The sequence below is a fragment of the Dunckerocampus dactyliophorus genome, chromosome 9 (assembly GCF_027744805.1).
Source record: "Dunckerocampus dactyliophorus isolate RoL2022-P2 chromosome 9, RoL_Ddac_1.1, whole genome shotgun sequence".
NCBI classification, from domain to species: domain Eukaryota; kingdom Metazoa; phylum Chordata; class Actinopteri; order Syngnathiformes; family Syngnathidae; genus Dunckerocampus; species Dunckerocampus dactyliophorus.
The window spans coordinates 1,793,647-1,815,359 of NC_072827.1; the positions used below are offsets into that span (position 1 = coordinate 1,793,647).

General features: G+C 42.1%; 2 protein-coding genes across 11 annotated transcripts in view; both read left to right on the forward strand.

Annotated features, from left to right (window-relative positions):
• Positions 1-133: 133 nt before the first annotated feature.
• On the forward strand, positions 134-8,200 carry hacd2 (3-hydroxyacyl-CoA dehydratase 2). 4 transcript variants are annotated; one of them, XM_054788145.1, is made up of 7 exons: positions 134-332; positions 1,015-1,132; positions 1,224-1,242; positions 1,623-1,711; positions 4,033-4,154; positions 6,276-6,454; positions 7,206-8,200. In XM_054788145.1, the coding sequence occupies exons 1-7, from the start codon at positions 208-210 to the stop codon at positions 7,286-7,288; spliced, it is 735 nt and encodes a 244-aa protein (XP_054644120.1). In that variant the 5' UTR covers positions 134-207; the 3' UTR covers positions 7,289-8,200. The 4 variants fall into 4 exon arrangements, with proteins under 4 accessions (XP_054644120.1, XP_054644121.1, XP_054644123.1 ...); XM_054788146.1 differs by lacking the exon at positions 6,276-6,454; XM_054788147.1 differs by lacking the exon at positions 134-332 and having other exon boundaries at positions 1,060-1,151.
• A 352-nt stretch (positions 8,201-8,552) lies between these two features.
• The window catches only part of adcy5 (adenylate cyclase 5), a 49,283-nt gene continuing 36,122 nt past the window's right edge, over positions 8,553-21,713 (forward strand). For 3 of the 7 annotated variants that reach the window (XM_054788121.1, XM_054788125.1, XM_054788127.1), the window contains exons 1-3: positions 8,584-10,098; positions 19,730-19,879; positions 20,008-20,129. In XM_054788121.1, the coding sequence (XP_054644096.1) occupies positions 9,220-10,098; positions 19,730-19,879; positions 20,008-20,129 (1,151 nt within the window). In that variant the 5' untranslated portion in view covers positions 8,584-9,219. Of the gene's footprint in view, positions 10,099-19,729; positions 19,880-20,007; positions 20,130-21,713 lie in introns of all 7 variants that reach the window. The other 4 variants (XM_054788123.1, XM_054788126.1, XM_054788124.1 and 1 more) reach the window with 3 other exon arrangements.

Below are 21,713 nucleotides of genomic sequence, written 5' to 3' on the forward strand. Positions count from 1 at the left end.
AATAAAACGAAATGCAATCACTTTCAACTCAGAAACGCCCATTTGAATGGTACATAATAACAAATAACAGTAAAATGAATGCGGAAGTGACGAATACAGAACGAAAGCTTGTATTTGTGACGTCATTTCCCAATCTTGCCTGCTGTAGTTTTTCCTGCCAGCGGACACCTTGCAGGGCCAAAGATCGTTGAGAGCTTTTTTGCAGTCATGTCGGCAGCTGTTTCGGGGACCAACAAGGCAGTACACAGCGACGGAGCCCCGAAAAAGAAGAAGGGTCCGGGCGCTTTGGCCACGGCTTACTTGGTCATCTACAACGTTGTTATGACAGCGGGGTAAGAGGAGCATGTGGCTAATGCTAACGCTGCTATGGAGCGCGCCTGCACTGGACTGCTGATAATGGCTGTAATAATTAACCACAGCAACAGCAATAATCATACTACAGAAGTTGGATTTGTTTCAGCATTATTGTGCAGCCGTTATATGATTTGAAAGAACTTGGACATGGGCTCAGCATGCTTTAACGCCGATTATCTGGACGTGATTGAGCACCACGAGCGTACGATTACATTGTTTAGTTTCATGTTGGAACACACACGCCTTTCTTTCCCTTTTGGTTGCCAGGTTAAATTTGGGAAATTCTGGCAAAAGAAATAGTGGCGAGAATTGAAGGCCGATCGTTTAACCTATATTTAGATAACAAACTTGCAAAAATGTGAAGGTTTGTTGTGATTTGTGATGGTAAAAGAAAATTGAGTTGATTTGAGCACTTTTAAGTATACTTTCAGGGTGGGGTGGTGGTTGTTGCGCTCCTCTTGCAGCTCCAACCAGTCAGGCTACATTGTTGGCATCACAGTAGTCACCCTATAGTATGCAGAACCACACACCGATTGTTTTTCCAGTGTTTCCGGCTTGCTACATGAGTATGTGTGTACAATGATGATAAATATTATCCATAATAATAAACCTGCAGCACTGACATTTGGTATACAAATGGTCTGGTGTTGTTTTCTGCAGGTGGCTGGTGATTGCTGTGGGTCTGGTTAGAGCGTACCTGGCCAGGGGAAGCTACCACGGCCTCTACTACTCCATCGAGAAACCCCTTAAGTTCTTTCAGACCGGCGCCATCCTGGAGGTCAGTGAATACAAGCATGGTGAATAGTTTTTTTTCATGCAAATAAAAAAACCCCACAAGAAATACGTGAATTTTTATCCTTTATTTGCAGATTGTGCACTGCGCTATAGGTGAGTTCAGCCTCTTTGTATGTAATAACGTAAATAATACTTGCATTAATTAACCTTTAACCTCTCAGCGTTGACCTAAAAATACATTACATTATTATTATTATTATTCCTAACGTGTTCAAATAACGCATTTTGACATTTTACAATTGTTTAATGGCCACTAGAGGGGGTAATAGCTTCCTCAACCAAAACTGCTTACTGGACACTTCATGAGGTTCACAATCTAATACAATCATTTTCCCATTACAAATATAGTAATGCTCCCTTTTGAGAGGTAATAAGTCAAATTGAATATGTTTTCTGCACTGAGAGTGCCAAAACATTAAAACACTCACTGGTACGATGCAGCAGTTTATGGTGCGTCTGGCGTTCCCTCTCAGGGATCGTGCCGTCCTCCGTTGTCCTGACCGGCTTCCAGGTGATGTCCAGGGTCTTCCTCACCTGGGCCGTCACACACAGCGTCCGAGAGGTGAGCTCAGAATCTCTCACACACACACAAAATAATGAATAGTAATCACATGCAGTGTGATGATTTCATGAGATTGTTTCACCCTCCGCTGATACACTGCAGGTGGAGGAGGCGTGAGCACGTAAGTCACATGACGTGTTCTTGCAGGAATGAAGCTACTCAACATGGGTGACTTGCTGTGATCATTGTATGATTCTTCATTTGTTGCGAACGTGTGTGGACGTAGGGATGGGCGTTTGATCGCACTCATCTGGAGTTGCGATGATCAAATTGAAAGAAGGAGAAACATTTTTGATTGTCTTGAGGGAAAAATTCCACCTACATTTTTTTTTCACTTTTAGAAAAATCAGACTGATGTAATTCATTAAATTAATATGTCATTTCATTACATGCAACTCATCAAATGCTACAAAATAATATTTTTTTCTCTTTTGCAACTAAATCTTTTTCTTTGCGTTTTCAGTGTTTCTCATACATTCATTTATTTGCGGCAGCCCACCAGAAATAAATGTGTCGCTACCTGTTTGCCCCTCACACATTAAAATGCAGCTGGTCTGGCAGAGGGGAAAAAAAGACGGCGCAGGAGGGATCGTTGTTTGGAAAAGAAAAAAAGTGACTAGTGATAAATCTAGTGAAGGCGACTCCTGACATGAAAGCGCGTATCGCTCTTCTCAACGAGCAGCAAGCGCTGCTGTTGCTCCCCCGTCGAAGAGTACACCAGCTTCATCTTGTTTGTGACATAAAAAAAACAACAACAACAAAAGGAAGCGATTGAAGAAAGTTCATTTGGAGTTCTGAACAGATTAGCTTGTTCTTCTTTTACTCACTTTTTGCAAATGTGTCATGGCCAGTTAAGCAAATTAGACTATTACATCATCACATTATACCCACCCCTGTGGGAACACTGATTGTCTTTAATGTCTTATTGAAACAAAAGAAAAGTTATATGAAAAGTTAACTGAGGCTCAGAATTAATACATACAGTGGTGTGAAAAAGTCTTTGCCCCCTTCCTGATTTCTTTGTTGTTTTTTGCATGTTTGTCACACTTAAATGTTTCAGATCATCAAACAAATGTAAATATTAGCCAATGACTGAACAACTGAACACAAAATGCATTTTTTTAATGAAACTTTTTATTATTAAGGTTGAAAACTCCCCGACCAACCTACACGACCCTGTGTGAAAAATGTATTGTGACCCACCCCGAGACAGAATGTAATGGAGATCTATCAGTCTGGAAAAGGTTATAAAGCCATTTCTAAAGCTTTGGGACTCCAGCCAACCACAGTGAGATGCAACAGTGGTGAACCTTCCCAGGAGTGGTCAGCCAACCAAAATTAGCCCAAAAGCGCGGCGACAACTCATCCAAGAGGTCACAAAAGACCCCACAACAACAATCAAAGAAGTGCAGGCCTCACTTGCCTCAGTTAAGGTCAGTGTTCATGACTCCACCATAAGAAAGACACTGGGCACAAACGGCCTGCATGGCAGAGTTCCAAGACCAAAACCACTGCTGAACAAAAAGAACGTTAAGGCTGCTCTCAGTTTTGCCAGAAAACATCTTGATGATCCCAAAGACCTTTTAGAAAATACTCTGTGGTCTGACGAGACAAAAGTTGAACTTTTTGGAAGGTGTGTGTCCCATTACATCTGGCGTAACATCATAGCAACAGTAAAATATGGTGGTGGTAGTGTGATTTTCTGGGGCTGTTTTGCTGCTTCAGGACCTGGAAGACCTTCTGTGATAAATTGAAGCATGAATTCTGCTGAAGGAGAATGTCTGACCATCTGTTGGTGAATTCTGCAGCAGGACAATTGACTAATATTTGTTTGATGATCTGAAACATATCCGTGTGACAAACGTGCAAAGAAATCAGGAAGTGGGGCTAACACGTTTCCACACCAGTATAAGTTGAAAAAAACCCGATAAGTCCATTCTACTGATTAATGTCGAGAAACATAAGCACTAGACTTATTACAACAACTGATTATTATTATTATGATTTGTTGAAGTGCAGAAGGGTCCCGTACATAGCTGCAGCCCTTTGAGGCAGCCAGCTAGTCTACTATACGTCCATTGCGTTGTTTGCTAGCTGGATGTTTGTGATTTAAAAAAAAAAAGCCGAATCAATGCTCATCCTCGTAGAAGCGGGGATGACTTGTGTGTTGAATTCTAACCTTTTCTTGCTGTTCCTAAACTAACATCCGAGGGCGTCCTGCAGTGTGATATGATCTATGAGCATGAAGTCCACATTTAGTCCTGCGTGGGATGCAAACGTCTTCTCACTGGCTAGTGTGTGCGTGTGTCTGGTGTTTGCAGGTGCAGAGCGAGGACAGCGTGCTGCTCTTTGTCGCTGCCTGGACCGTCACCGAGATCATCCGCTATTCTTTCTACACCTTCAGCCTGCTCAATCACCTGCCCTACCTCATTAAATGGGCGAGGTAGGCGGACATCTTTGTAGTCCTTTATGAAATTCATAAGCCGCTTGGCCTACAAATTAGCATCCCGGTGATTATTAGCCACACTAACATGTCAGTGAATACATGGGGAGATACACGGTATGGACAGAAGTATCGGGACACCTACAAGGAGTGAAAATATGGAGTCTTTACAGGTTTAACACCTTTTGGACTGTTGGGGTAGCTCTGTACAAGGTGTGTCTGTAGGGAACCACCAAACGTGGGCTTGTCCTTCCGCATCATACTAGCGGTACTCCAAACACGCCTTTATGGACCTTGCTTTGTGTACTAGGAAAAGAAATCTGTCTTCTCCAATGTTGTAAAGCAGGGGTGTCCTAACTTTTTCCAGCGAGGGCGACATAGTGAAAAATGAAATGATGCAAGGGCCACTTTGATATTTTTGTAGTTACATACAGCGCCCGCCATAATTATTGGCACCCCTGGTTAAGATTTGTTCTTTAGCTTCTAATAATTATAAAAATCTAATCATTATTGGACCATACTGAAAATTGGAGAAAAATGTAATTGAAGTATTTCTGTCATTTCTACAGTAGTTTACAAAGTTGAGCAGAGTATCTAGGAACATGTAATTAGTAATTCATCACTTCCTGTTTCTTTAATAGTCTTTTTTCTTTAATATTTCAACTTTATGCTACGAAAATGCTGTTATATTTCCTCACTATATTACAACCTTGTAAAAAAATTAAAAAATTTACTCTTAATATTTTGACTTTGTTCTTGTAAAAAAAATATATATATATATATATTATTATTATTATTAATTAGTTTGTTATTATATTGTGTTATTTTATTATGTATTATTTTTATTTATTCTTGTAAAACTAGTTTTCCATTTTTGCTGCTGGCAATTTTTTTTCTTGTTAAATTATATTTGTAGAATGTGCCGCAGGCCAATTAAAAAAAAAAAAACACAAAAAAAAACGCCTGGTCCACACGTTGGACACTCTTGTTGTAAAGCATATAATTGTCCATCAAGTCTTGCTCAGATACGCGTTAGGAACCAACTGGTCTAGAACAGGCGTGTCCTAAGTGTGGCGAGGGGGCCATTTGTGGCCCGCGGCTGTGATTTTATCGGCCCGCAGCGCAGTCTAAAAAATTTAATTTAACAAGGAAACTTAAGAAAAAAAAACAAGAGCAGCAAAAATGGGAAAATCAATCAAAAGTCACAATATTAAGTAAAGAGTTGTAACCTAGCAAGGACAAAAAGCCATCATTTCACAAGAATAAAGTCATAGTATGAGGACAAATGTCATTTTAGAAGCATGAAGTTCAAATATTAAAGATGTTTTTTTATTGAGTCAAAAACAATGAATAAAGTTGTAATTTTTGGAAACTTAGGTTGGGGGGAAATGTATAACATGGGAATAAAGTCAAAATATTAGGAGAAGAAAATATACAAGAAGAAAATTTAAATATTTTGAAAATTATACCAAAAAAATCAAGAGCAGAAATTTTACCAGAGTAAAGTCAAAATATTAAGAGAAAAAAATTGTTTTCTGGTGAGAAAAAAAGTTGCAATTTTATGAGAATAAACTTCAAAAATGAGGAAAAATATCATTTTAGTAACAATGTTGTAATAAAGAAATACATTCTTGTTTTAAAACATATAAAGAGAACATTTACAAGAGGAAAGCTGAACTGAAATAGTTGAAAAATAAACAAAAAAACAGCAGAAATGGAAAAAACACCTGTCATTTTATGGGAATAAAGTCAAAATATTAAGAAAAAATGTCATCATTGAATGAAGAACAAAAGTTGCATTTTTGAAAGAATAAACTTGTATTATTATGGAAAACACATCATTTTAATAGCATTTCACCTCTATTACAAAGTGAAATACATTTTTTTCTTGAGCTACATGTAGCTTCTTAGCATATCTCTGTGTTGCTTTCCTGAATATCAAAGTGGTCCTCGCATCCTTTCATTTTTCAGTAAGTGGCCCTCGCTGGAAAAAGTTTGGACACCCCTGGTCTAGACTGATCTCTCATTGATTCACTTATTGAATAAGGAAGTGTGTGCCAATGCTTTTGTCCACACGGTTCAGGTCTTATGAGTCGGCCATTTTTTTGGGGGGGCGTGCAGGTACACCTTCTTCATCGTGCTCTACCCGATGGGCGTGAGCGGCGAGCTGCTGACCATCTACGCGGCGCTGCCCCATGTGCAGAAGATGGGCCTATACTCGGTCACGCTCCCCAACAAGTACAACTTCTCCTTCGACTACCATGCCTTCCTCATCCTGGTCATGATCTCGTACATTCCACGTACGTACACTTAAACAGTTGTGTGGTTAACTGCTATGCGCATGTTTGCGAACCAAAACAGCCGCACCAAGGGAGGCAGCAAAGTCTCTGTTTTTTATTTTTAAGTGCAGTGTTTTCCACAGGACTGCAATCTAGTTGTGGTGGAGGGTTACGTCGCTATCTAAATTGCATAATTGGCCATGACCCATGTGCATGCCATTTTTTTGTGGACACTCACAAAAAGTTGGCAAAAACTATGGAAAGCAGACTAGGGCTGTCCTATCTAGTCCGAGTAGCATTTATCCTGTGTTGTCATTGAGCATGAACTGAGGACACCTGCTGGGCGTCTTCTAAGACGACCTGAACAGTCCAATTGCAATAAACATAACAAAATAAAGTTGTATTTTGGGGAAAAAGTTGTAATACGGGAACAAAGTCAGAAAATGTACAAACATTATTTTAGAAGAAAACTGAAATGTTTGGAAAAGGGCAAAGGGCAAATAGCGCAAATAAAGGCAAATAGCGAAGTTCATGCACATTTTCACTTTTTTTCCAACAAATTGTTGACTTTTTCACGTGTGTCACAAAGCTGACAAACAGTTTTATCTTGAAATATACTGTCTATAAAACTTCTAGGCATTTCTACACGTGATATCAAAGTGGCCCTTGCACCACTTGAGACACAGCAGATGTCTTTTCAGCCAGCTGGTCGCCCCACAATGTTGTGTTGATGTTCCAGGGAGCGGTGTGACTTATTGTCTGATCTCGGCAGTGTTCCCTCAGCTCTACTTCCACATGATCCGGCAGAGGAAGAAGGTTCTGGGCCACGCTGGAGACTACAGCAAAGTGGAGTGATTTGGAGCCCGTCGCCAATGAGACCCCAGAGCAGAGCAAGCAAAGGAAGCGGACTCCAATTGTGTCCACTTTGACCGAAACAAAACGGACCTCGCGCGTGATTTAGATTTCATTTAGTTTCCCTCACCTTTTGAAGTCAGGGTTTGTTTGCTAGATGCCCGCCGCCGCTGTTTTCTTGATTTTCTGTTTTATTTATGAACTTCAGCTGCCTGAGTAAGCGTGCCGCGCTTAAGGATGCACTGAATCCACCGCTTTCTTTTTAAATAGAACCCCACGTGCAGCTTTGCCCTCTTTAGGCGCCGTTTAGTCGGAAGAATTAACCATTTCAGTTTCAGTTTGCGGACAATAAACCTGTGTGGACCTCTGTTTTTGCATTGCTTTCTTCTTTTTTTTTCATGTGACTGTATGCCATTGCTTCTGTGATAAGTTTGTTTTGCTCCTTTTGTCCACTAAAAGTCATGACTTGTACTGTTTATCCTGAGTGATTGCGCTTGAGAACATTATTTATGTCCATAGCCCCCCGTTGATGTCCCTCCATCATGTATTTTGTTCATTTTAAACAATGAAAGGACAAGATGGCTTTTGAGCGGTAGCATTACTTCAGTTTAGTCTGGAATAAACTTAATATTGCCTGTAATCTCATTTATTTTCTGCTGTCATGTTAGCAGCTAGCCAGCGAGCTAAGTGACTATACAGACCAAACAAAACGAGTGCAAATTCCAGATATTCTAGATGAACTCGATTTAGAAGTGTAAAATAACAATCTTTAAAACGTTTGTACATGCGAGTTTATATGGACAGAAAGCACAATGTTGTTGTGGTAGCACTGTTGCCCGAATAAGTGTCACAATAATTTGATTAAGTTGGTACATAAGCTTGTTGAATTTGTCATAAAAGTGTGTGTGAACTGAACTGTGACTCTTGTGGTTGTCCAGTGACAAAGTGAACCTGACTTTATTATAACAACTTTCAAGTTTTAACCAATTACATGTATCAATCATGATCTGGAGCAAGAGTGGGGAAGTCAAGACACATGATTAGCAAAATAATGAAATTAAGGTTCTTTGTGCAATAATTCCTACAAGTATCTTCAACTGTGAAAAATTACGTCAGCATATAACGTCTACATCCACAATCTGCTATAAACTATATATTTACATGTATTCATTACTTTGATGTGTTATCTTAAACAGTAAGATACATTTAACAAAGTAATATTGAATAAGAAGGCCCCGGTCACAATGTGTGCCCCGCTTAACTGTAGACTGACGGACTGGCTGACCAATGGTAGCGTGTGTCCAAGTTGCCCCGCCCTATTTATGTACCCCCGAAGAAACCCGGGCACGTCAGGCTGTAAGCTAACGCTGACCGAGGCTTCACATGTTGGCTAGCTGGGGAAGACACCCGAGAGGTCGTCACGACTGTATCGTTCCGAAGTACCCGAGCTGTGATTCTGATCGGATGGCGACACTGAGCCGAGCCCACCCACGCGACGCTGCTTCCTACGTGTGTGTGACCGCCCGGTGATGCTTGTTTGGCGGCCAAACGACACTGGCTCCTCAGCGGCGCAGGTGTAACAGCAGCAACAAAACAGGAACCACCGCCATGGGATCTACTTTCTATTCACCTCCTCTGCATTCTCTGCTCGACGCCGCGGAGGTGAGCTTGTCTTCGGGGAGGGAGCAGCGAGGCTCTCCCTGGATGGTTCCTAATTGGGCCCAATGAAGTGGAGGCGAACCCACCTGGAGCTAATGACCCCGCCTGAGGAGGACCAAGTTCCCCTGTGACTTGGATTGATTTTCCCTTGGATTACGACGAGAATGAATGTTTTGCACCATCAGTGTGACATTGATGTGTTTGGGTGTTCTGGTTCTGGAAGTAAAAGTGTTTTTTCGCCAACCTGCTCCCAGTTCGGGGTTTCCTAGTCCATCATGTCCAGATCCAACAGCGTGAGCCCCCCCGGCGCCGGTGGTCCCAACCTGAGGGGCGGGACCGAGCACAGGTCCGCTTGGGGGGAGTCCGAGTCGGTGACGAATGGTTGTCCGTACTCGGCCAGGCGGCTGACCCGCACCAACAGTCGCTGGAGGGACGACGATGACTTGGGCCGCCGCCGGCCGCCCCCGCCCGGCCGCATCCCTACCACAGTCAGCAGGGTCAGCTTCCGCTCCCGCTCGGCGTGGCAGGAGCACGGCGAGGAGCTGAGAGCCAAGTCGGTGGAGCTGGGGCTGGACGAACGGCGGGGGGCTCAGCAGGAGCAGGAGGTGGCCGAGCTCAGCCTCTCTGCGGCGGCCTGCTGGAGCGGCGTCATGCACGTCTTCAGCTCCAAGAAGTTCCAGTCGGAGAACCTGGAGCGGCTCTACCAGCGCTACTTCTTCCGCCTCAACCAGAGCAGCCTCACCATGCTGATGGCGGTGCTGGCCCTGGTCTTCACTGTCATGCTGGTCTTCCACTGCTCGGCCAGGACGCCGAGCCCCAGCGTGCCCTACGTGGTGGTCTTCTCCGGGGCCATCTTCCTGACGCTGGCCCTCATGGTGGCGTGCAACCGCAGCGGCTTCCAGCAGGACCACATGTGGGTGGTCTGCTACGTCCTCATCCTGCTGGTCCTGGTGGTGCAGGTGGTCGGCGTGCTGATCGTGCAGCCCCGCAGCGCTTCTGAGGGGATCTGGTGGACCGTCTTTTTCATCTACGTCGTCTACACCCTGCTCCCCGTCAGGATGAGAGCCGCCGTCATCACCGGCCTACTGCTGTCCGCCGTGCACGTCAGCCTGTCCTGGATGCAGAACACCCTGGACCCCTTCCTCTGGAAGCAGGTAGGACACCCACCCAAAGCACGGGTCACACAGGTCAGGTCACTCCATTGGTTACACTGGCCTCTATACTAATGGCACTGATTATTACTGTATCCGCAATGACTGTTTCAGGTAAAAGAAAGTAGAACGTTTTGAGGTCAAAATATTAGTACGCCATAACACAAAAGGTTGTGACCCATGAGACTATTTTTGTGGTCTTTCCACCTCTAGATGTTCCCCATAAAAGAGCTTCAGCTCCTTTTTGTGTGCGTGTATGTGTTGTGCTTCTCTGTAGGCCTTGTCAACACGTCTTAATGCCTTGAAGACAATCTCTGCTTAGTTCTACGCTGCATGAAAGCTAAAGTCTGGCTGGCCAAGGAAGTGTCTGGAATAGGTCCTCGCATGGGGGAAACCTCATGTTTACATCTTATGTCCTCTCTGGTTGCTGTACTGTTCCACTGCGGGACGTTTAGGCAAACCTCATGTACAGTATCTGCATTTCCTGCATCGACTCTTTCTCTTTTGCCATGATATTATATTTAGTGCAGTACTGCCATTCAGTTAAAGCTACGGTAAGTGTGCATAGCTCGACCAAAACGTTAACATTTTTGATAAAATTAGCTAAAAATACATACCAGATGAATCTCCAGAATGTGACTTTTTGTCTCCAAATGCTTACTATGTCCTGGAATCCACAACATCTTTGTAGACAAACGTGAGGCAGATACATCCTTGGTGGAGAGAGTGGATTTCATAAAATTTGCTCCAATTACTTTGATATGCCATGTCTCGTTCTTTAAGTTAGTACCTAGCTAGCTAGTTTGTTCCTTGATTTGTGCCCAGTGCCTTCCGTGGTGATCAGTCAAGTAGTTTTTGCATCACTGTGCTAACTTACTAATGACAAACTACAAAAGCGCCATGAACATTTATAAAGTGTAGTCCAAGGTAACGTCCAATTCGTCCCTCGCCACTTCGTAGTTCAAATTTCAAATTGTGGTTGAATATGGCCTATTATTAGTCAAAATATGCATATTTAAGACAATGTCGCATATTTTTTGCCTAAATTAGGAATTTTCAACCGCAACAAAAGGCTTTTATTGGTTATGGTTTATTTTGAACATCATGTATTGAGTTTTGGGGTTTTTGAACTTGAACTGTTGGTGAGAGGCAGAATACTTTCAGTGTCACTGCTGACCTGCCGACATGTACAGATGTATTGTAGTCAACATGCAGTTTGACTCTTGAATACCCTTGTATGCATCACAGCGCTCCATTTGTTGCATTTTCCTGGTTTCAGTTTTGAGCTCAGTCTGTACAGTACAGGTAAGTAAATAAATATCCCTTTTCTAGGGGGGAACATGACAGAAAATAATTGAGAACCACTGATGTAGACTTGGGTTGTGTTTTAGTGAGTAGTTGTTATGCTAGCAGGACTGCCTCTCTGTTGTCAGGGCGCACGCCACTGATTGTAGAAGCTAGCGCTGTTGTTTTCTGAATTTGTGGCGTTGCCTCTTTTGGTTTTTGTCCCTTGGTGGCTGTTTTGTTTGCCCCTCCTCCCTCCCCTCTGTAGATTGACACTGGAAGGAATGCAAACGGGGGTCGGTTGGCAAGGGTCCAATAATAACAGTGTCAGAATTGAACTGCTGCTTGCTTATAATGTGTAGACCCAAAACACATGTCTGTTGCTTAACAGTATATATGGAATATGCAGTCATGTACAATAAATCAAGAGAGTATTCAGCATATGATTATTCAGTATATTGTCCAAGTCCATTTTGTACAATGTAGATTGTTTATTGGACGTAAGCATATGTGCTGATGTGGAGGTGTGGCCCAATTATTAGGCATCTTCTTTTCCTCGTGCTAAATGGGACAAAGACATCCGACTGACTATGAACGGGTCGTACATTGCTGCAAGTCCTTCAGTGATGCCAGTTGTGTATACCTGCTGTATGTGTTCTTTTAAAGTCGTTTACAATATCAGCACCCAAAAGGCCCACAAGGAAGTCCAAATACATTCCCTCGTGAGTCGGCAACACCGTGCTACGGTAGCTTAGCAACACATTTCCTCTTTGTTTATAAAACAAAAAAAAAGTGGTCACCTCCAACCTTCTCATTTTTTGTCCACATTAGCTGCTAGCGTTGCTCTTTTACACTCTTTTTAAATTGGAACTGTACCTGCTGAATTTTAAACATAAGTTCTTTATTAATTGAAAAATGAAAGGAAAAGCCCTCAAAATGTAGTGTATTTTTGTAAAAGTCGCATATACAGTCATTCCTCGAGAAACGTGCACGCTGCTAATTAGACACGGCTTGGAGAAACACCTTCCCCAACAGCTAGCTGCAACAACCCAGATCCACATACCACTGCTAGACGCTTTAGAAGGAGATGGAGGCGGCCCCACCACCGACAGAAGCGCAGTTGTAGCGCTTGCTAAGGCTTGACCAGGCTAAAGGCTAGACTGTGATTCCGATTCCATCCGTTCCATGGATCATCTTTCATTATCGTTCATAAGTGGTGACTACCTACTGTATACATTATATCATTTCAAATGTGTTAATAAGTGTGTCAGGCAATATTTAGGGCTTACCCTCTCTGGTACCCCTTTCAGGAGAATGACCCATCAGCGTTGTCCAGATAGTCATAGTACATCGCGGATGGTAGCTTGCGTCTTTCCAGGGGTTACCCCATTACCAGTCCATCAGAGTCTCTGGGTAAATGTTCTCCGTCTGCTGCTGGCAGATGATGAATAGCAGTCAGCTCCATGTTGAAAAGCAGCAGAGTACATGATATCCAGGACAGTACAGTACAGTGTGTTGCCAACGTCCCACTAGGCCAGCGGTAGGCAACCTATGGCTCGCGAGCTTTTGATGATCTCAGACATTTCTTAACACGCAAAAATAGATTTATCGTGTGGTAGCCTACCCGGGTCATTGAGAGATCAAGAAGTAAACTTCCCCCCTTTAATCCAATAGTCAGCTAGCTAATTATGCAGAGCAAACCCTTTTGACGAAGAAGATGGCGAAAAGAAAGATGAGGAGTGCAAAACTGTGCAGCACCAGAAGTTGCGTTAATGATAAGAAATAGGAGTGTCACAAGGTCTCGTGTTACAAGATCTCACGAGATTCAAAAGTGACAAGATGTGGCCTCTGGGCTGTGGTTTGCCAACCCCTGCCCTAGACGGACCGAATCAATATGACCCGAACACAAACAGTTAGTGGTTTGGTCCACAACATATCAGAAACAAAGTGAAAATGTCCATCACGGTTTTCCAAAGTCAAAGCTGATTTGTGTGAATATCGTTTGCCTAAAACACAAAGATAACCTGTTTGCTTTCCTGGATGACGAAGGAAACAATATTCACATTTGAGATGCTGAAATCGGATGATAATGAACGGTTAATATAATACCAAAGTAGTTGTTGATTAATTGCATAATGAATGAATGAGCTGTTTACAGAGTCTGGCAAAAGTATGAAATGTCAAAGCAGTTGTAACCCTGGAACACTTCTAAATTCCGTTTTATACAATTCCTGTCATAAAGTATAATTGTATTACAAAACATGCCGTTACACTACATCATGTCTTGTTCAAAGCATCTTCCTGCTGCAAAATGTTGAGCAAATAACACTTGAGACAGGCATTCGTAACTGCAGCACTCGCCATCGAAGTGCTTTCTATTTCATTTCCCATGTACCAAACCAGTTATTTACAATATAAAGCAGAGAAAAGCTAAACGACAAACAATAAGAAGTGCAGCTTGAATCCTTCTAGAAGTCTTTCAGGTTGTTTGTAGCATTTTCTTCTTCTGTGGTTCTCTCATCACACCTGCTGCATCCCCAATAATTTGATGTGATAAAAATTTCATGAGCAAGTTCTTCAAAGGTGTGACTCATCCATAAGTGACCTTTTGGAAAAAAACGCTTTCATGCAGCGCTTTACCTGCTTGGACCAAAACCACTCCAGAATTCTCTGTCTCTCTCTCCCTCTCAAGTTGCACATGTTGGAAGATACAATGAAGTTGTTAGCAGTTTATCGTTAATTGGTTCCAGACCCGACTGTGATGAGTCAGTTTCTGCGAAGTAGGATTATTTTATTCATAAATGGAATATTTTTGTAGTTGGAGCATAGAAAACCTGTTTACGACCTTCTAAGTGTGCGTTTTAACATTATTAGAGCCCTCTAGACACAGAAATAACACCCCTATAGTCAGGGTTGTGATCGATAAACCCAAACGTCCTGGATCGATAAGAATCAGCCATAAATCCTTAGATCAATCGATTTGTAAAGACATGCACCGGGTATCACGAGAGAGAGAGAGCCTGAGCCCGTCGCCAACCGTTTGTCGCTCATGCGCCGTAGCTCAACATGACTGAAGACAAGAATGAATGTAAATAGCATTAGCAGTGTGCTAGCTCGTCACCGGGAAAGATTTTCAACACATCATCAAAACAATACGTACATGATAGCGATCTAATTCATCTTATTTATTATGGGTTGTGTCAAACGATGACAGGAGCAACATCAAATTAAAAGCACTAAATGAATACAGACCCACGGTCCACCAGTACGAGCCTGGAGTTTGTTTTTCAGAGCGGCTGTGCTGGCTTGATGCCAGTGTTTCCAGCAGGCATGTGGGCATGTTGCTCCAGGTGGCTTCACAAAGGGAATCCACTGTCTGGAACTGATGTCCATTTTTGTAAACTTCCCTTTCCATCCAACCACAAATGTTCCCAGTTGGATTTAGATGAGGGGAACATGCAGGATGGTCTAAAAGAGTGAGTTTATTCTCCTGGAAGAAGTCCTTTGTCAGGTGGGCATTGTGAACTGCAGCGTTGTCCTGTTGAAAAGCCAGTCATTACCACACAGACGAGGGCCTTCAGTCTTGAGGGATGCCCCCTGCAACATCTCCACATAGGCAGCTGCTGTTTGACACTCCTGCACAACCTGAAGCTTCATTGTTCCATTGAAGGATCATGACGGCGCCCCCTTCACTGTGTCGTGTGGGAAACATCTCAGGTGGGATCTCCTTGTCATGTCAGCAACGTTGGAAGCCATCACGACCGTCAAGGGAGAATAAAACTTTCTTCCACCTTTCCATGTCCCATGTTTGGTGCTCTCATGCAAATTCCAAATGGGCAATTTTGTGGAGTTGAAGGAGACGCGGCCTGTGAAGACCTCTTTTCTTCTTAAAAGTCTTCTCTCACAGATACCGTCTGATGGTTATTGGACTGCACTCGGCACCAGTAACAACCTTCATTTGGGCCGCGGATGGTCACGTGTCTTGACAGACAGCCAATGGGATCTTCCAGCCGAGGGGCCGGTGACATTTTTTGGGGTCTACCACTTGACCTTTGTGTTCCATAACCCTCAGAATGTTTGAAGACGTTTGAAATGACTGGTGCTGTGAGAAGCCTTGCTCATGCAGCTCAACAATCCCACCGCATCCAAAGAGAGAAAGCTTTTTTTGCCTTTGCCATCAAGAGATCCCAACAGTGTGATTTTTGCCAATAATTCGGCTTTGAAAAGCTGTGCTTTTCAACTTTCTATCAACGGATGAACAGCCTATTTCCTTTAATTGCCTGCTCAACACATTTTTTGTCTCACTCCCATTTCTTCCTTTTGCATTTTGAAGCTCGACTTAGAATCTCCTAAAGATCCAACAGTGCAAAATGAACATTCTTGCAGTGTTTTCAACTGGTCTGATCAGGAGTGTGTAATGTCATGTTGTGTATGAAATATCATGGACAACCAGAGGATGCCCGGCGGGATAGGCTGCAGTTGTTTTTACTTTCGATGTCACTTTTATTCTATTATCTATTATTCTTTCAAGCAGATAAATGATAGAACATGCAGTGAAAATTAACTGTTTTGGGACGTCTTGATGTAATAGCAACTTTGTTTGTCCAAAAACGTGGTCGCTCATGTGAGAGACGTCTTGATCCTCTTGTCCACGCCACAGAACGGCTGATCACGTCTCAGCATGCAGCACATGACCTGCACAGCCAACAAAGTGCTTACTGTATTGATCCAGTCAGCGCTAACAGAGCCCTACGTTATGCGCTGTACGGGCCTATTTATGTACTAACTGTGCTGTGCTGTGCTTTACGTTCACATGAAAGCTGGAGGCCACGTGGGTTTGATTCCAGGAATGTTTGACATGCATAAGAAAGCACTCCTTTGTTTACATGCAACACTGCAAAGATATGCCATTCATCAGGCTAACTACTTGTTTAAAAAGAAATACTTCATTTTCTTCACCAACATAAACAAAATAAAAAGTAAATGAGTGTTAAATATTCTGAAAACATGTATTTTATTATTGTTATATACTGTATTTTCTTCCTCATTCATTATTCAAATTTGTATTATTTGTCTCTACTTTTTTGCATCTGCTCAGTACAAATCAAACAAATAGTATTACAATAAGTATTACTCTTATTTTTTTGTTAAAAAATTGGTTATTAATCGTTGTGTATTGTGTAAATTTGTGTCCATTTTTTTAAATTGTCGTCATTGTATTGTAGTCAAAACATTAAATGTTATTGGAGTCATCTTTCTCATTCTTTATGACCACTTTCTCTTTGCTTCCTCTAAACCGCTGTGTTAAAACAATATGTTATGTAAAGTATATCTAAAAGTGCTCTATAAAGTCATGTATTATACGGAGGATATCTAAAAATGAAATGAATGAAAATATTTAATTTTTTTTATCGTCGTCATTTTTTAAGATTTTTTTTCCTCCTTTTTGTAAAGCATCTTATCTCTAAATGTGCTCTATAAAACCAGTATATGAAATATTACATGTTTTTGGATTTATTCCATCTTCCTCCGTCTTGCTTATCATTTTGTCCTCCTTGCTTCTTCTAAATAATCTGAATATCTCAATAAGCACTTGGTAAAACCAATGTATTATTATAGTTCATTTTTTAATTTTATTTGTATATATTGTATTCCTCAATTATTATTTTTCTCTTTCTTTTTGTAAATATCTCTAAGTTCTTTATAAAATATTAAGTAATACATTTTCTTATTTTATTTTAAGTTAACATACTCCTTATTGTTTTCTCCTTGTTTGGTTCTTGTAAACAATGCCTAGAAAAGTGCTCTATAAAAACAATTATTATTATGATTATTTGAAATTTTAAATACGCAATTGAAATAGCTTTAAGACACAACTGAGCCACATGGGTCAATTCCACACAATTGTCATAATTCCTAATGATTAGTTAATGGACAAAGCAATTATGCTCACCTCAAATTTGAGTTTATTTTGGGGACATTTGTAACAATTCTATCCACTATTACATGCAGGCTCTCACTAGGTAGCGTGCGTAATGAACTCCTACAATGTGCCGTATCATAAACCACTCAAATCAACAAACTCATCATGTGGTTTTAATCAAACAATAATGGACTGTGATCATTTAGCTAGAATGAATGGAAGTCATGTTTTTGTCCTCTTTCCAAATAAGGGCTGAGAGCGAGCGGGGCGGCGGTATTAATAGAATAAGAGCGCTGCTGGGGGATGTTTGTGTTGACCTGTTGAAAGACTGCTGCATGCCGTTTCCATGGCAGCACGGGGGAGGGATGCTGCCGTCCAGCGTCTACGCACCGCTGCAACTGCCTGAAAAAGCTTTAAAAAGAAAAAACAATCCACAATTTGAGCCTGAAGTGAAAGAAACACGTTATTAATGAGCTTACAAACTACAAACTGTTGTCAGTCGTTCAGAGCGGTGTTTTTGCAGCATTGTCTTCCACGTAGCTAACTAGCTAGTTGTGTACATTTGGACTTTGACTAAGCCTCTTAGGACCTGCTACTGTTTTTCATATTTGTGCCACTAAAGGCTTCACTGTTCTATTTTAGGACCTAAATAGGGAAGTTTGTTCATTTCAGTTGTGTTTCCATTGTCCACTTTTAGGCATCTGTAGATACTCTACATTTACATATTGCCCACCACCACAAAAATTGTATTTTGGGGTTTTGAAATGTGCTAAACGTCAACCAAAATAAGGATTTAAATCCGCGTTGACCAAACAGTAAACATCCATATTGACCAACCGCCCACGTATATTTGCATGACATGACCGGTGATGGTGTTTGCTTGGTAGCAACCAGAACGCTACAATGTTGCCTTGTACTAAAATAAAATACTTTTTTCAAAAAGAAAAGCGAGAAAGGAGAGGGGAAGAAAGGCAGTGGAAGGGGATTGGATAGTAGTACAGTCGTCCCTCGCGACATTGTGGTTCTTCAAAAATGAATGAATCACTTTTTATGGTTGAATACGGCCTATTATTAGTCAAAACATATGCATATATAAGCTAATTGTACGTAGTCTTGGCCCAAACTAAGCATTTTCAATCATAAAAATGGCTAAATGAACAAAAATACAAATGTAAGGCATTCAAATAAAGATGTGATATGTCGTGCAATAGCAGTGATGTTGTGTGACGGGAAGTGGCGTGTGTGACGACAGCTAGCTAGAGTTAGTAGTAGTAGTAGTAGTAGTAGAGTAGTGTTAGCATGGTAAGCAGTGTGGAGAGTGCCAGTGACTGGCGTGGGTTGTAGCTGACAGCAGCTCCTGTGTGAATGTTCAATGCATACAGGTATGTGTTCTGTGCGCCATTACAGTAGTATTCTACTACACTGGCCACTATGTGTCACGACCTTTACATGGATGAGACAATAGCTACCAACAATGCTGTCATTGCTAACGTGTGAGTCTATGTAATGTCTGTCTTATTTTCTATTATTATGTCAACTGTTTTGGTTAATACAAGTGTAAAAGTGACTACACGAGTGTTATTTCATGTCCAGAGGGCTCCTATAATGCTAAAAATGTTTCTTATGTTCTTTTTCTTTTTCTTGTGTTTTCTTTCTTTTCTTGGGAGAATGAACAGAATAAGAATGTCATTGCATCGTAGAACTACCTGTTTTACTATGCATATGACAATAAAACTCTTGAATCTTGAAAAAATCATATTTAGAAGGTCTTAAACAGGTTTTCTATGCTCTGATTATCTCAATAGTGATTTAGAGTCTGTCACCTTATGGCAACTCTAGTGGTGGTAATTAGGATTTCCATAATTATTGGCATGCTATGGTTTGCAGAGGTATGGCACAGTTGGGGTGTCAAAGTTGAGCCATAGTCACAACAGGGTAGAACTGTAGTTTGGAACAAAATGTGGCATTTTTGTGGCAAGCCATGGCATTGCTGGAAGACTTTCAACAAGGTTTTGGAGTGTGTCTGTGGGAAAGTTTGTCCCTTTTGCGAGGTCAGATGTCATTGATATTCCTGGTCACTGCAGATCTTCCACACCAAACTCCTCTGAGCATGCCTTTTGTGGACCTTGCTCTGCACAGATTCAGGGACAACTAGGGAACTTTCTTCTGTTGCTTTTCTTAAACAAAACATGCTTTTAGATGGACAGTTGCGAGTCGCTCTTCAGAAAAATCATATCTAGAGGGGTCTGATTACTCGCCAAGTAGGCAACACTCCTGCTTTGTCTTCTTATCAGACCAGGTGCGTATTAATGTGTTTATGAACAAGGGCACACTTGTAGGGCCAAATCTATTTGCAGCAGACGGCTACTATCAATCAGTGAATGTATGATATGCTGCAAGCGTAAACTGTGTCATTTTGGTCCACAGCTGGTGTCCAACATGCTGATCTTCTCGTGCACTAACATCGTAGGCGTGTGCACGCACTACCCTGCGGAGGGCTCCCAGAGGCAGGCCTTCCAGGAGACCCGGGAATGCATCCAAGCCCGCCTGCACTCTCAGCGGGAGAACCAGCAGCAGGTGAGACTTGCAAAACATTCAATTATGGAAGGATTACGTTCCGCCCTGCAGCGCATCAACGGCACACCGCGGTCACGTCTGACACGTCACGCCGGGTCATGCCCGTAAATATTTCCTTCTCCTGGCAGGAGCGTCTGCTGCTCTCTGTGCTTCCGCGCCACGTCGCCATGGAGATGAAGGCTGACATCAACGCCAAGCAGGAGGACATGATGTTTCACAAGATCTACATCCAGAAGCACGACAACGTCAGGTAGCGTCAGCGGGCGCACGCTTTGTTCCTTCCAAAATTAATAGGCATTTATATAAAATTCAATGCAGTTATTTCCAGATGTATTATTTGTTTATTTTTAATCATCGCGCCTGAAAGCTTCGCACAGCACGCCCATGGGTAGGGCTGCAGCCCAGGGCTTGGGAACCCTGCTCTGCATGATTACCATTGTTTCGAAAACACATGAATATGTTTTCTACTGTTGATGAACTTGCATTAGCACAGTGGAAGTTATGCTTGTACTGTAATGGCGTTGGTGATGCGTTCCTTGAGATGATTTATGTCTCGTACTGTATTTCCACCTCATACACCGTGGCCTTCAGCGTATCTGAAACATAAAAAATATACATTATACATTTTCCTATGTATGGAAACTTATGGCCCACTGTGTGTGTGTGTGGTTTTTTTTTAATGGGGCCGTGGCTGCACCCCTCCTGTTGGGTGTATGATCTTAAAAAGGAACCATTAAATCACCATCATTTAGACAAAAACATATTGTACTTACTTTTTCAAGAGATCTGACAGTGATGGGGAAAAAATGAGACCACCCTTGTTTCTTCAGGTTATTGTTCATTTTAATGCCTGGTACATTTGTTTGGACAAATATAATGGTTGATCGCGAAAATATTAGGAAATATTTATGTATTATGACATCATTGCCCTTCCCTCCCAGAGAGTAACCAAAAAGTATGCATTTTGAAACACCATCACTCACCCACCACGCTAAAAGCTACAAAGTCTTGTAGCTGATCTTGCATAGGTTCATGGTAGCGACCAGGGATCTTGGGCTGGAAAAGGTTGGTGGCCACTGCTATAAATCAACCATTTTTCATCAAAATGACCCCTTTGGCGCTCACATTTTGTGTCAGCAAAAGCGGTCGACTTAAGTGGGCACTTTTTAGGAAGAGGGGCACGGTTGGTCCACATAGACAGGTTGTCAACATAAGCGGGGCCAACTTTAAGCAGGGTCCACTGTTCCACTTGAAGCTCTTTCTCCAATTCAAACAATGAAGTTGTAACTTGCCAGCCAATAAACAAATGTTTGGTGCAGGATTTTAGCCATTAGCAAGGTGTGCAGTCACTAAGCAGACGGATGTTTTGGTGCTGCCAGGTTGCCCCGCAGGTGTTCCTCAGCCTGATGTTTCTAGTCATGAAGGCCGGCTGCAGCCTCCGGAGAGAATGAGGAGGTGAACACTCAGTGGGTTCATGTGGAGGTTACAAGCTCTGCTCCAAAAACACACGGCAGGCTATGAAAACACTCACGGCCGCCGTGAGGCATAAATACACAGCAGAGAACGTAGACGCAAACTCCGACGAGGAGAAGCAGGTCAACGAGAATGGAAGCTCTGGTTCAGAACTAGTTTGACTGGTGTGTACATACTTGCATACTTTGGTGTTTACCTTTTTTATGTTTCATTTTAAAAACTGTTGATCTAGCCTGGGTTGGCTTCCTTTTTCGGTGCAATCTCACATACTGTACAGTTATTCTTTCATTCTGACATACAGGTACAGGTAGTGTTGGGCCTAAAATGACCCAAATCCAAGGCGATACTTACAGTGCAAATA

What these genes read in the sequence shown, in the direction of transcription:
- hacd2 (XM_054788145.1), top strand. Translation starts at nt 208, where the DNA reads ATGTCGGCAGCTGTTTCGGGGACCAACAAGGCAGTACACAGCGACGGA. An exon ending in TACCTCATTAAATGGGCGAG is followed by an intron (nt 4,155 to 6,275) that starts GTAGGCGGACAT and finishes GGGGGCGTGCAG; the next exon opens with GTACACCTTCTTCATCGTGC. An exon ending in CATGATCTCGTACATTCCAC is followed by an intron (nt 6,455 to 7,205) that starts GTACGTACACTT and finishes TGATCTCGGCAG; the next exon opens with TGTTCCCTCAGCTCTACTTC.